This window comes from Salvelinus namaycush, chromosome 4, assembly GCF_016432855.1.
Source record: "Salvelinus namaycush isolate Seneca chromosome 4, SaNama_1.0, whole genome shotgun sequence".
NCBI classification, from domain to species: Eukaryota; Metazoa; Chordata; class Actinopteri; order Salmoniformes; family Salmonidae; genus Salvelinus; species Salvelinus namaycush.
Window position 1 is genome coordinate 57,393,196 of NC_052310.1, and position 15,866 is coordinate 57,409,061.

Consider the following 15,866-nt stretch of genomic DNA (forward strand, 5'->3'; position numbering starts at 1 on the left):
AGAGTGGTAAGTGTCCATGTTTTAATATAATCCACTGAACACGACAAAAAATACAAAATAACAACGTAACCTAACCGAAACAGTCCCGTGTGGCATGAACACAGACACAGGAAACAAACACCCACAAACCAACAGTGAAAACAGGCAACCTAAATATGGTTCCCAATCAGAGACAATGCAAAACACCTGTCTCTGATTGAGAACCATATCAGGCCAATTGACAAACCTAAACATAGAAACACATAACATAGACTGCCCACCCCAACTCACGCCCTGACCATACTAACTAAAGACAAAACAAAGGAAAATAAAGGTCAGAACGTGACAGTTATGCATATTATCACCATCACCAGACTCTTTTAGATGAGGGATTAAGCTCAGGTGACTCACTCTGGTCATTAAAGATCCCATGGTGCTCATTTTAGGAGAAGAGGTGTCAAATTATGGGTTCTGGCCAAACCTCGGATGTACAGACAGCCTACTCGTAATATCTTCCAAGACGTCTAATTACTGCAGCTACATTTCAATTATTCTCATCTGCATTGATATGGACGATTTTTTTGGTCAATTTTGTTGATGGCTGGAAAGATGACTGACATCCATCACCAAGGTGGTTTCTTCACATTTTTTACTGGATGAAAATTCCACCTATCTACACAGTGTGGAGCCTGTGTTTGCCATCAAATGTCGAATAAACTGTGAGAATACAATAGAGTGTGGGAATTCATTACCCTTCCTTTTGATGGTTTGCATATACTGGTCAGAAGAACCAGCTCCACCTGCACAAATTTAGCAGATTGATTGCATGTGCGATGAAAGAGTTCTTTGTTCTATTGCACTTAACCTTAGGTAGTATAAACCTACAGCCCTGTAAGGACTGGGTGTCGGAGTGCGAAGTCAAGTGCAGGAAACAGCAGGTGCAATAACAAATGTTCTTTAATGAACACTGAGAAACTAGGCCACCCTTCTATACACTGGATGTTCTCATAAAACAACCCCAGACACGGGGGGGAACGAAAACAGTCCAGATACAACGTAGATCGAAAACAAACACCACTCTTACCAACTAACAATCCCGCACAAAGAAACGGGCGGGCCGGCTGACTGATAAGCCCAACTAATTACAAACCTAATACAAAACAGGTGTAACCAATAAACACATAAGGAGGGGGAGAAAAGGATCAGTGGCAGCTAATAGGCCAGTGACGACGACCGCCGAGCGCCACCCGAACGGGAAGGAGAGCCTGCCTCGGTCGGAGTCGTGACAAGCCCGAAGGAAGAAATTATAATTATTTATTCAAGCTGCACTGGCCACTATCTAAAGTTGTCTTGGCTTTACCTAGAACTTGCTAGGTAAATATTTCTGAGCGACATCTGTTGTACAGTATTCTGATGACCTTACTGAATACCATCCCAATCTATTCATTCTGTTCCAAATATTTATTTTCACTTCAAATTCCCAAACTAGGCAGCCATGGAAAAGGTTACAAGAGATTTGAAAAAATCTATAAAATAGAGTCACTAGTTCTATTTACAATGAAATAATACAATTTTCTCAAATTAAATTATTTTACAAATTGGTATCTATGTTTGGAGCAAAGTTCAGTTTGTTATCGTTGACAGTACTCAAATATGTGTCTTAACGAAGTCATCCGTGGATCTTTAATGATAGTAGTCATTAAAGATGGAGTGGAAAGTTTACCTTTCGCAGCAGAAGTGACCTATGTGAGCTCATCATTGATTATAAGAGTAGTCTAGAGAAGTCAAAATGGGGAGGCTGTGAGAGGGAACAGAAACTTGCAGTTGTAGTTCTCCCTGCTAAAAATTCCCTGCAAAAAACCCGCTGACAAACAAATATCTTTGTTAAATTAGTATGAAATTGAAGTCATGATCCTTTTAATTTTCAAACCATAGTCCTAACACAAAAAAGTGGAGTAGGATGATCATTGTGCAGAACAGGAAACAGAAATGTTAGTGCAAAATTCACATCAGTAAGCTGGACATAAGCTTTGATCGCAGTGTGTAACTTTACAAACTGATATCAGCAATAAACAGAGATGACGTTTGAAGACAACATCAAACAGAAAGACATGACAGTTTATCAAAATGGATAGCACTGGCTGTCCATGCTGCTAAATCCATGAACACATTCTCTGACCTTGGCTTGAAATGAACATATTAGCATTATAAATGATTACATCGGATTTCATGGGACAAGGTTAATATGTTCTCAAATGCTCTGAACGTATCCTCCAATATGCCATTTCGCATGTAGCATGTTGATCTTTCATAGAAAATAATTGTAACTTAAACCAATACCATACTGTATATTGAGCGTTCACTCATGGAAATGGTTATGAAAGGATGCTGTAGTCTGTGATTACTGTGCAGTACATCAAAAGGAATGGGGGGAACCAGCTTTTTGCACCAGCTTTTTTTCAACAGATTGAGATAAAATTGTGTGTAACCTGATTTAATGTGATTTGGGAGCAGTAAACCATCTGAGATTATGTGACAGAATGATGAAGAAATTAAGGTGAGAACACCAACACACATTGGCACAGGAATGGTAGACTTGGATGTGCTATGGAGCGGAGCCATCCCATGATTTTTCATGTTTTTTTCCTTTGTATTACCACTTGGGTTGCAAAGCTACCAGTAATTTACCAAAGTTACTAGATTTTTTGGTAATTAACACGTAGTCTATGGCAATCTATGATACCTTTGGTAATTTATACTTGAATAACTTGTATTTCATATATTCATTTATAGTATTCATTTTTTATATCTGTGTCCATACTGTCCATGGGTTTCTAGTGGATAGACTATATGGTTCAAGAGAAAATAGTCTAATTAGTGAAAAGAATTGCATTATTTCCAATTAACTCTGCAACACTTCCAAATGTTTTGTTTTTTCACAACTGCCACCAGTTTGGCAATAAAACATTTACAACAAAGACATATTTACATAGTAAAATTTAAAAAAATGTGTACAAAAATATTATGGATATTTCATGCAGAAACCCTCATATTAAACACTTATTCACTAAATATATGTTTTATATTTAGGATAATGTTTTACAGGTTTATCATTTTATTTTTATATTCAAATAATATTGTTTTATTATTTTATACACTCACCAGACCGTTTACTAAGTACACCCATCTAGTACTGGGTCGGACGCCCCTTTGCCCCCAGAACAGCCTGAATTATTCGGGGCGTGGATCCTACAAGTCAGAAACGTTCCACAGGGATGTTATTCCACTATGACGCAATGACATCACGCAGCGGTACACCACCGCCACCAGCCTGTACTGCTGACACCAGGCAGGGTGGGTCCATGGATTCATGCTGCTTACGCCAAATCATGACTCTGCCATCAGCATGAAGCTTCATCAGACCAGGCAAGGTTTTTCCACTCCTCAATTCTTACTTTTAGCTCAAAGGAGGGGAACCCGGTGCAATAGCCCATCCGTGACTAAGATCGATGAGTTGTGTGTTCCGAGATGACGTTTTGCACACACGTTTTGACCTCTCTCATCAATGAGCTGTTTTTGCCTAAAGGACTACCACTGACTGGATGTTTCTTGTTTATTGCACCATTCTCGGGAAACCTTAGACACTGTCGTGCGTGAAAAGCCCAGGAGGGAGGACATTTCTGAGATACTGTATCCGGCGTCCCTGGCCCCGTAGATCATACCAAGCTCAAAGTCACTTAGCCCACTCGTTATGCCCATTCTAACATTCAATCGAACAGTAACTGAATGCCTCGATGCCGGTCTGCCTGCTTTATATAGCAAGCCATTGCCACATGACTCACTGTATGTAGGATCGATCCATTTTCATGAACAGTGTGGTGTACCTAATAAACTGTCTGGGTGAGTGTATATTTTACATGTGATAAGGCCACACAGAGGGCCAGAGATAATTACAGACACCTGGGATAATTTGAAGTACCCAAAACGGCCACTAGATGTTATCTGATAAAATTCCATATAATTCCTTGAAAGTTATAACAATTCTGGAAGATTACTGGTAAACTTTGAAAGTTTCCAGTAAAATACCTTCCCTTTGCAACACTAATTGCCATGAGCGGTAAATCATTAAAGCTCCTGTCATCACAAGGTGGAAATACGGTCATGGTTCCTCCTGGCACCAGAGGGCAGCAAAGACCGCCATAGAGACATTTATTGGACTCAGGTGTGTCTTATTATTTCATGATTGTGTCCGTGTTAAAACACATGTGTTTTCTGTGGTCCTTTGCAGAAGCTTGAGTTGTTTACCGTGTGAGGTCGGTTCCTGAGTGAGTTTTCGAGACTTAAGCTGTGTTCGAATACCCATACTAACATACTGTATACTACATACTTAATGAGTATATGCTATTAGTTCATTTTAGTGTACTGTAAATGAACAGTAGGCTTTCAGTTGAGCGTACTAGCTCTTCGCCTGTCTACCAGAAGTTGATGCTGTTGCTATGCAACCTCTTGCTAGCTAGTTAGCATAACAAATTACTTGTTTGACATTTTACGACTTCGGGTGTGTTCTTAAAATCAATGTGGAGTGCCAAAGTGCGCTCGTAAATTCAGACCGTTGTCAGATTGTCCGTTTGTAAATTCAGAGCGTTTCGCTCTCGGAGCGCACACTGGACGCTCGGGCCAAAGAATAGGGTTGATTTGAGCGTTCTGACCTTACAACGGCAGTCAAGCACTCAAGCTAGCTACTTCCAGACGCAAATGAGACCACTGATCATTTTACTCGCCCTAGCAGAGCTGGTTAGGCAGTTTTCATGTTATCCAGAGCGTTGGTGACTGTGCTGCTGGCTACAATTTAATTACACATTTTTGCCAACGTTTACTGATACCGGCCACATTCAACGGGTGTTGAGCGCTCGTAAATTCATTATTCTGCGCCCTGGTACACTCAAACGAGAGTGCTCTGAAATCGGAGTAGATAGCCAGAGCGAATTTACAAAGCACCCGAATGTCCATTGAGAACGCACAACGACTATACCATTTAGCAAAGCTAAGAATGACGGGAATAATAAAGTCAATAAATGTTAGGTAGTTAGCTTATAGTTAATATACTGGCAAGTTTGATGTATAAGTAGCCAACTAACGTTAGGTAGCGAGCTAACATACCGGTACATACTGCTGCTAAGTGGTTCGCAAGGACAGCGTAGCTAACAAATTGTCAGCCAACATAACGGGTAACGTAACTTATTTGAAAAGTCATTACTCTATTACATTGCTCAACATTTTTTAACATTTGTCATAATTAGTCAAAGCAATGAATTTGTATCCGCTCTCATTGTACTTTGGCTTCATATTTTCCGCCATTTCCTGAAGAATTGCATTATGGGCCCTAAAGTACGGAAATAGTGTCCTCTGTGTGTATACTTTCAGTACAACATCCGGGAACTTTTGGCATACTAACTATATCCATACTATGACCAATAAGCATGCTATATACTCAATTCACATTACAAATAGTACAGTAAGTGCGGTTAGTATGATTATTCAAACACAGTGTTTGTTGTTTTTCTAGTGTACTGTGATCCTGCGGCTACTGTTTCTCAGTAAAGTATTTATGTTTATCCTTACCACTGATTTCTCGTCTGGTCTCTTCTCTGCACCTGGGTCCAACCTCACCACGTCACAAATACATATTTCATATCTGAATGCAATCCATACAAATGTTATGATGAAACATTGTACAGGCTGTTATATTTCTATAGCTGTTGACTCACCTGTTCAATTATTTCACTTGAAGCAAAGCTTATAAACCAGTTCGATGTAATAGAAAAATATATTGTTCCTTTAATAAATGCATATATCCAAACATTATTCTGTAAATTGTATGACAAATTTCTTACCTTAAACGTTTCACTTACATTTTGCTTACATACGCTAACATTAAGTAATGTGTATTATATTAGAATAGATAGAATACTATAAAAGTGTATTGGGGTATTGTCCAGTGGTGTTGTGTCGTGTTAGATGCAAGATTATTATGTGTAATGATTTGTCTCAGTCTGTGTTGTGGTCATTAGAGACTTTTAACTTTTTATTTCAAGACATGTTTTACATGAAACAACGCCCAATGATCAATGTATTTTCCATTCCGAAAGCAATTTTTAGTCCAAATTGGCGCCAAAAGTTTTAATTGACAATTTTACTACTAATGCTCTAAGTTTGCAGTAACTGTGAGTGGACTCATCTTTGTATTATTTCATGGCATCTGAATTAACGGCAGCGATAGAGGAATATTTTTCTTTCATTGAGACTAATGGCGCGTGATCTTGTTAGAACATGAAATGAGATGTATTGCTCTAATACTATAATTGTGAGGGTGCTGTTTGTCGCCGCTGTCTCTTGCTCCTGGCCCTGTGCTTCTAGTGTAATACCTTTCCGATTCTTGTCAGCACTTCTTATGGAGCATCGATAGCAAACTCAACCTTTTTTTCTAACCATCAGTGTGTATATTTTGTAGTGTCAATAAATGAATTAGTCATGAATATTGTACAGTCAAGTTTATCACATTACTTTGATTATTATATATATATATATATACATACATATAGGTATTTTTTCCATACCTGCCCGGTATATACAGTACACTTGTGGTGCCCCACTTTCATGGTATTATTTTATTATATCTGTCACTAGTATTTCAATAGGTTTTGTACCTCTTTTCCCTCACCACTCTGTTTTCCACCTTTTATCCTCTTTCTGTAGTGAGCCAAGGGGGCATGGCAGCAGACATTTGTCCAGATCCTGGGATTCCAGAGAATGGGAAGAGGATGGGCTTTGACTTTCAGTGGGTGCCTTTTCTTCACTCTTATCAGGTTTGGCGTCAGTGTAATGGGAACTGTGTGGAACAGCTTTAATCAGTGCGAGCCCTGCTGTGTTGCATTTTTAAACCCCCACTGCTATACCATCACCATTAGTGATTGCAATTGCACCCCCTCAATAGGTGATAAGACCCTCTTAGAGAAGATACCTTAATTCAACAAGGGTCATTACTTGTTTGTTAAGGAGGCAGACTTACTTATCACCATTAAAAACAAAGAAACTTGAGAATGGTAGTGAACTTGTACACAGAGAAAAAAAGTTATATTTAGAGGAAGGAAGTCTGTCACAGGCATAGAGGGACCAGGGGTCGATGGTGCGCTCTGTGCGACAGGTCAGTCACTGATGGTCATTTGTCTCTCCAACTCCCATAGGGTCGGAGCCAGCATCCAGTTTTCCTGCGATGACAGCTACGTGCTTCAGGGATCAAAGAGCATCACTTGCCAGAGAGTGACAGAGACACTGGCCGCGTGGAGTGACCACAGGCCTATCTGCCGCAGTAAGTGTGAATGCATGCAGACCATTTTCCCATCCCAACACTTTCTGTTGATACATTTTCACATCTCGTTAAGGGAGATGGGGGACACGCACCAATGATGAGTAGGGTGTTCAATGGTAAGGGACTACAGTACAGAGATTCTTATATTTTGAGGATATAACTGCTACCTACTACCTCCCAGGTCAAAGACTTGAATGTTCTCTATTCTTCATATTACCATGGCTTTACCTGGAATTTACAAAGGCTATTCAAGATTCAATCCCCTTGATTTAAAAGCATTGAGACGTCTTCTCTCTGTCTTTATTGAGACTTGCAGTTGTTAGCCATCTGTGAGAGGCAGTAACTGCAAGCTGTCTTCCTTTGAAGTGTTAATAGCTGGGATGAATATCACATGAGCTCCCAAAATTATTATGACTGCATGGTAGGCTTTTGTTAGCACATGTTGTGTACAAAAACAGAAAAGGTTTATTTTTACAAGTTTTTTGTTGTTGTTGCTATATACACTATTTATCACCTTTGAAAATGTGATCCTGCTCTCAATGGGTTTCCCCTGACCAAATACAAGTTAAAAATATATACAGTATATATAGAAAAAAATCTGTAATCCCTATCCATTTAGATTTGGGGAAGCATGGATGATTAAAAAAATTTATTTACAAGAAATTTATAGCAGTCCATATACAATAGATTAGGTTAAGTGCTACCAAAATGTAAACGTGGAAAATATATTGGATGTGAAAAAAGTCATCAACGTAAACTCTTGTTTTGAGGGTGAAACTTCAACCACAAGATTATGTCATCATTGTAACAAATTTTCCACATATCATTTTGTATTTGAATTTGGACCTTTGAAACAACATTTGATCTTCAACTATAGGCTGTGCAGCACCTCCTACTGGATAGTTGATTTATCTACAATTATTTATTTGATCTCTCATCTAGGGTTTTAGCCAAATCCAGCCTAGCTTAGCTTTGATATTTGTCACTGACTTCTACCAATGTGCTATCATGAGAATGATTATTGAGAGCTCTCTTAATAACTAAATATATTCACTGTTGCTATCAAAGTCATTCCAAATTGTAGGTATAACGGAGCAAATTAAATGCAATCATACTTTATAAGTCATATATCATCAATGATACTATTTAGGCCTATATAGCATTTGCAAAGTCATCAACAGCTGTTTTTTCAATACAACTCAGAGTTAAACTAAAAATAGACAATATAAATAGGCCTAGGGTTTCAAGCTTTGATTGATTTTCAAATGTAATCTTCAAGTTAATCATTAATATTAAAATCTAAGTTAAAGTATAGGACTAAATCAAATCAAACTTTTTTTAAAGGGCATTTAAATTTTGAATAGATTCGATTAAGTCCTAATCTTTAATTTAGATTTTTGTTTGAGATGGAGTGGCGAATCCAACATGAATTATTAATTTGTAGACAAACTGGATATTGGATTGTTTTTGGTTGTCAATGCAACCAAATAACAACATTTGAAGGAGACGTATCAAATCAAATCAAATCAAGATGTATATACTGGTTGGATAGTGCCATCTATGCCACTGACTTAGTCTGGCTTTAATTCAAGTTTGTCTACAAATTAATAATTGATATGTTGGATTCACGTCTCCATTTCAACCAAAAATCTAAGTTAAAGAATGGGGGGGAACTATAGCGGTAACACATTGGGAATTCAACAAGTCTGTGAATAAAGTTTGGAATCTCATTGATCAATGTCTCAAATATTACCCACATTTCCACGTTGAAATGACATGGTGTGCCCAGTGGCACACTTGTGAAAGCATGTTGTGGCTAAACTGATACTCCAATCTGAACTTAAACCAGGTAGAAAGTGTGTAGAAATGATAATGAACCTAAATGCTTTAATACTTTAATCTCCAAACTATTTTTCTTCAATCACAGCATTTTTAGCCGTGCTATTTAGCGGATTTGGTTGATCTTGTGGTTTCAAACCAGTGAGCTTATTAATATTATTCATCAAGAATATGGGCAGATGGAATTATTGACAATGAAAAAGGTTGAAATGTTGTTCCCTTGTTATATAATTGCTACATTTACTATCAATATACCATAAAAATGTGTTTTCCAGATTGCGTTTGGATACAAAAAAAATAGGAATGTAAATATTTGTTCGCGACTGAGACAACCTGGTTCAATTTGGGTCCCGAGCTGAGATCTGCAGAGTCCTAACTTTCAAAGCCATAGTGCACACAGGCCTCCAGATAACATAAATCAAAATTAAATGAGGCAGTATGTCAACCATCCAGAAGTAAGAGTAACCATGTTTGACAATTTCTTAGCACCATTCCTGGAAAGTACTGATTGATCCAGACACTTTGTCACAGCATCACCCAGTAAACCCTTTAAGAATAACACTCTACTACCCCCTCACCCCCAAACCTCTCTCCACTACCACCCCCTCCATGCGGAGCTAAGTAACAGGTAGAAGCCATTAAATGTGAATTTAAAAAGCCTCCAGCTCAGAGATACACTGCTGCTCTTTTCTCTCCCGGATTGGCATGATCCCAGGTGATTACTTAGTTAATTATAGACTGTGGTTCCGACCTGTAAATGAAGAATGTGCTCGTTTTGCCATTTTTTTCTACCGACTATAGAACCCTCTGACACTTCGATAATTAACAGGCGCACAGCGTAGTCAGAGATTTCAAAATGAATCATTTTCAGCTTCACCTCTTGATGATTTCACTCACCAATCCTCAGTTGTTGTGGAGAGGATAAAGTTTGAGTAATTAGGTGCTATTAAAAGGCACTGTTTTGTAAACAAGCATGTTGGCTTCCAGCCTTTCAGTGAAGGATACCACTGTAGAAGGATACCACTTAAGGTTGGATTCTCAGAAGGCTGGAATCCAACCTTAAGATTCCAGACACATTTTCTATGACGCAAAACATGGAATCTCATTTTTGTAGAGAAAGTGTCCATCTTCCAACCTTGAATGCATTCCACGACCAACTGTTTTACAGAAAATGTACAGCAGTGTCAAGTCTATTTCTGGAGTTCGTTGAGGTTATGGCTTTACCAAATAGCTCATTTTCTCAGTGTAATTGTGGGATGTATATCACCTGTTGTATCATTGCATTGTTGTTTCCAATGTTTCATTTCTGATGGATGTATTTGATTTGATTTCAACAGCGAGAACGTGTGGCTCTAATTTAAGAGGACCAAAGGGCTTCATCACGTCCCCTAATTACCCTGTTCAGTATGAAAATAATGCCCACTGTGTCTGGGTCATAACAGCAGTGGACAATGGGAAGGTGAGTCAGATGTATTTTCTTCTTTCTTTCACTTTAACACGGTGAGTTATCAGCATTCATATACTTGCTAATGAATCCCTCTGCAAGGTGAATGGTTCAACTTCAATCATTTAATTCATTTTTTGTAGTATTTTGCAAGTTGAGTATCAAGGCATTATTGTCACGATCGTCTTTGGCTGAGAGAGAGGACCAAGGCGCAGCGTGTGAAAAATACATCTTCTCTTTATTTAGAAGAAGAACAAACGAAACAAAACAACAAAATGACGAACGTGAAGCTATAAATGACTAAGTGCAAACATGCAACATAGACTAGACATAGACAATTACCCACAAAACACCTAAAGCCTATGGCTGCCTTAAATATGGCTCCCAATCAGAGACAACAATAAACAGCTGTCTCTGATTGAGAACCAAATCAGGCAACCATAGACTTTCCTAAACACCTACACTGAACACTACCCCATACATACTAAAAACCCCTTAAACAATACACACACCCTAAACTAGACAAAACACACAAAGACAACCCACCCCAACTCACGCCCTGACCAACTAAATAAATAAAAGAAAAAGGAACAATAGGTCAGGAACGTGACATAACCCCCCCCTTAAGGTGCGAACTCCGGGCGCACCAGCATAAAGTCTAGGGGAGGGTCTGGGTGGGCGTCTGTCCACGGTGGCGGCTCTGGCACTGGTCGTGGTCCCCACCCCACCATAGTCACTACCCGCTTTCGTAGCCTCCTCCAAATGGCCACCCTCCACATTAACCCCACTGGATTAAGGGGCAGCACCGGACTAAGGGGCAGCACCGGACTAAGGGGCAGCACCGGACTGAGGGGCAGCACCGGACTGAGGGGCAGCACCGGACTGAGGGGCAGCACCGGACTGAGGGGCAGCACCGGACTGAGGGGCAGCACCGGACTGAGGGGCAGCACCGGACTGGATGGCGGATCCTGGCTGGCTGGCGGATCCTGGCTGGCTGGCTCTGGCGGATCCTGGCTGGACGGCTCTGGCGGATCCTGGCTGGACGGCTCATGGCTGGCTGACGGATCTGGCTGCTCATGGCTGGCTGACGGATCTGGCTGCTCATGGCTGGCTGACGGATCTGGCTGCTCATGGCTGGCTGACGGATCTGGCTGCTCATGGCTGGCTGACGGATCTGGCTGCTCATGGCTGGCGGAAGGCTCTGGCTGATCCTGTCTGGCGGAAGGCTTTGGCTGCTCCTGTCTGGCGGAAGGCTCTAGCGGCTCCTGTCTGGCGGACGGCTCTAGCGGCTCCTGTCTGGCGGACGGCTCTGAAGGCTCATGGCAGACGGGCGGCTTTGCAGGCTCAGTACAGACGGGCGGCTTTGAATACTCAGTACAGACGGGCAGTTCATGCGGCGCTTGGCAGACGGACAGTTCAGACGGCGTTGGGCAGACGGGCAGTTCAGGCGCCGTTGGGCAGACGGGCAGTTCAGGCGCCGTTGGGCAGACGGGCAGTTCAGGCGCCGTTGGGCAGACGGGCAGTTCAGGCGCCGTTGGGCAGACGGGCAGTTCAGGCGCCGTTTGGCAGACGGGCAGTTCAGGCGCCGTTTGGCAGACGGGAAGTTCAGGCGCCATTGGGCAGACGGGCAGTTCAGGCGCCGTTGGGCAGACGGCAGACTCTGGCCGGCTGAGACGCACTGTAGGCCTGGTGCGTGGTGCCGGAACTGGAGGTACCGGGCTGAGGACACGCATCTCAGGGCTAGTGCGGGGAGAAGGAACAGGGCATGCTGGACCCTGGGGACGCACATTAGGCCTAGTGCGTGGTGCCGGAACTGGTGGTACCGGGCTGAGGACACGCATCTCAGGGCTAGTGCGGGGAGCAGCAACAGGACGCACAGGACTCTGGGGACACACAGGAGGCTTGGTGCGTGGTGTAGGCACTGGTGGTAAAGGGCTGGAGACACGCACCATAGAGCTAGTGCGTGGAGGAGGCACAGGGCTCTGAAGACGCACAGGAAGCCTGGTGCGTGGTGTAGGCACTGGTGGTAAAGGGCTGGAGACACGCACCATAGAGCTAGTGCGTGGAGGAGGCACAGGGCTCTGAAGACGCACAGGAAGCCTGGTGCGTGGTGTAGGCACTGGTGGTAAAGGGCTGGAGACACGCACCATAGAGCTAGTGCGTGGAGGAGGCACAGGGCTCTGAAGACGCACAGGAAGCCTGGTGCGTGGTGTAGGCACTGGTGGTACTGGGCTGGAGCGGGGAGGTGGCGCCGGAAATACCGGACCGTGCAGGCGTACTGGCTCCCTTGAGCACTGAGCCTGTCCAACCTTACCTGGTTGTATGCTCCCCGTCGCCCGACCAGTGCGGGGAGGTGGAATAACCCGCACCGGGCTATGTAGGCGAACCGGGGACACCATGCGTAAGGCTGGTGCCATGTAAGCCGGCCCGAGGAGACGCACTGGTGGCCAGATGCGTTGGGCCGGCTTCATGACATCCGGCTCAACGCTCAATCTAGCCCGGCCGATACGTGGAGCTGGAATGTACCGAACCGGGCTATGCACGCGTACAGGAGACACCATGCGCTCTACTGCGTAACACGGTGTCTGCCCGTACTCTCGCTCTCCACGGTAAGTACAGGGAGTAGGCGCAGGTCTCCTACCTGACTTCGCCACACTCCCTTTAAGGCCCCCCCCAAGAAATTTTTGGGTTGTACTCACGGGCTTCCAGCCTTGCTTCCGTGCTGCCTCCTCATATCGCCTCCTCTCGGCTTTAGCTGCCTCCAGCTCTTCACGAGGGAGGCGATATTCTCCCGGTTGTGCCCAAGGTCCCTTACCATCCAGTATCTCCTCCCATGTCCATGAATCCTGTGTAAGTGGGTCCTGTTGCCGCTTGACACGCCGCTTGGTCCTAGATTGGTGGGTAATTCTGTCACGATCGTCTTTGGGTGAGAGAGAGGACCAAGGCGCAGCGTGTGAAAAATACATCTTCTCTTTATTTAGAAGAAGAACAAACGAAACAAAACAACAAAATGACGAACGTGAAGCTATAAATGACTAAGTGCAAACATGCAACATTGAGTAGACATAGACAATTACCCACAAAACACCTAAAGCCTATGGCTGCCTTAAATATGGCTCCCAATCAGAGACAACAATAAACAGCTGTCTCTGATTGAGAACCAAATCAGGCAACCATAGACTTTCCTAAACACCTACACTGAACACTACCCCATACATACTAAAAACCCCTTAAACAATACACACACCCTAAACTAGACAAAACACACAAAGACAACCCACCCCAACTCACGCCCTGACCAACTAAATAAATAAAAGAAAAAGGAACAATAGGTCAGGAACGTGACAATTATCACATTATTTTGGATGCAGTCTGAGAGATTATTTTACTCTAAATGAAGGGAAATATATTTTATTGTGACAGTGACCCAATAGGACAGATCTTACGAGAGACAAAATGTTCTGTAATGCAAAATAGTATGTGAGGCATAAACCTTTAAATTATAACAAATGTGTGGTATATCTACCCTGCATGATGCCAAACAACCCATGACTTCATTGGATGGCTTCATTGGCATTGTTAAGGAAACATTTCATTATCATGCATTCTTTCAGCGATTAAACAATTTGTTTATACTTGGCATACTCCATGTTTATTTCATTTTCTTTGAATAATAAACTCCACAAGTTAACGGCAAGAATGGAGATGATTTCTGTGTGAAAATTATTTATTTTAATTCAGTCACCTCAATGTCAGAAAAGTTTCAAGAGCAGTATTGGAATCGTGCTGGTGCAATGGATAAATATCTATTCCGTGGTGGGGGGGATCCAATCACATAATCATGATTATGTTACCGCATTAATGCAATGCCATTGTGTGCATTAGCGTACAAATGGCATTAAACTCACTAAATGATCATTACAAATATGAGGCATATTAGCAGAAAAAAAATCTAATTTTATAAAGAGGGCCCACTTGAAACTGTTCAATTAATGGTTTCTACTTGTCGTTTATATCCCTCGTGCAACATAGGGGTCAGAGCACTAAAGATAAAGCAAACAGTAATTAATATTTCCTGCTGTAAATTATGGATACTTCAAGAAAGAGTGCCTTAAAGGAAGTGGAACTCTTCAAAGTGATTGGAAATAAAAAAAATTGTCACTTGGCTGCACTTGGCTCCCCAAAAAGCCATATCACAACCTACAGTTGAAGTCGGAAGTTTACATACACTTACGTTGGAGTCATTAAAACTTGTTTTTCAACCACTACACAAATTTCTTGTTAACAAACTATAGTTTTGGCAAGTTGGTTAGGACATCTACTTTGTGCATAACACAAGTAATTCTTCCAAAAATTGTTTACAGACAGATTATGTCACTTATAATTCACTGTATCACAATTCCAGTGGGTCAGAAGTTTACATACACTAAGCTGACTGTGCCTTTAAACAGCTTGTAAAATTCCAGAAAATGATGTCATGGCTTTAGAAGCTTCTGATAGGCTAATTGACATAATTTGAGTCAATTGGAGGTGTACCCTTGGATGTATTTCAAGGCTTACCTTCAAACTCAGTGCCTCTTTGCTGGACATCAGGGGAAAATCAAAAGAAATCAGCCAAGACCCCAGAAAGAAAATTGTAGACCTCCACAAGTCAGGTTCATCCTTGGGAGCAATTTCCAAATGCCTGAAGGTACCACGTTCATCTGTACAAACAATAGTATGCAAGTATAAACACCATGGGACCACACAGCCATCATACCACTCAGGAAGGAGACGCGTTCTGTCTCCTGGAGTTGAACGTACATTGGTGTGAAAGTGCAAATCAATCCCAGAACAACAGCAAAGGACGCTGTGAAGATGCTGGAGAAAACCGGTAAAAAATTATCTATATCCACAGTAAAACGAGTCCTATATCGACAGCAAGGAAAAAGCCTTTGCTTTGCTGCAAGAGGGACTGGTGCACTTCACAAAATAGATGGCATCATGAGGTAGGAAAATTGTGGATATATTGAAGCAACATCAAGACATCAGTCAGGAAGTTAAAGCTTGGTCGCAAATGGGTCTTCCAAATGGACAATGACCCCAAGCATACTCCCAAAGTTGTGGCAAAATGGTTTAAGGACAACATAGTCAAGGTATTAGAGTGGCCATCACAAAGCCTTGACCTCAATCCTGTAGAAAACTTGTGGGCAGAACTGAAAAAGTGTGTGCGTGCAAGGAGGCCTACAAACTTGA

General features: G+C 42.0%; 1 protein-coding gene across 1 annotated transcript in view; it reads left to right on the forward strand.

Moving 5' to 3' along the window:
• LOC120045932 (CUB and sushi domain-containing protein 1-like) overlaps positions 1–15,866 on the forward strand; it is a 346,822-nt gene that overhangs the window by 155,181 nt on the left and 175,775 nt on the right. Inside the window, exons 8-10 of the mRNA XM_038990858.1 lie at positions 6,736–6,817; positions 7,224–7,348; positions 10,525–10,646. Of these exons, the coding sequence (XP_038846786.1) occupies positions 6,736–6,817; positions 7,224–7,348; positions 10,525–10,646 (329 nt within the window). The remainder of the gene's footprint in view (positions 1–6,735; positions 6,818–7,223; positions 7,349–10,524; positions 10,647–15,866) is intronic.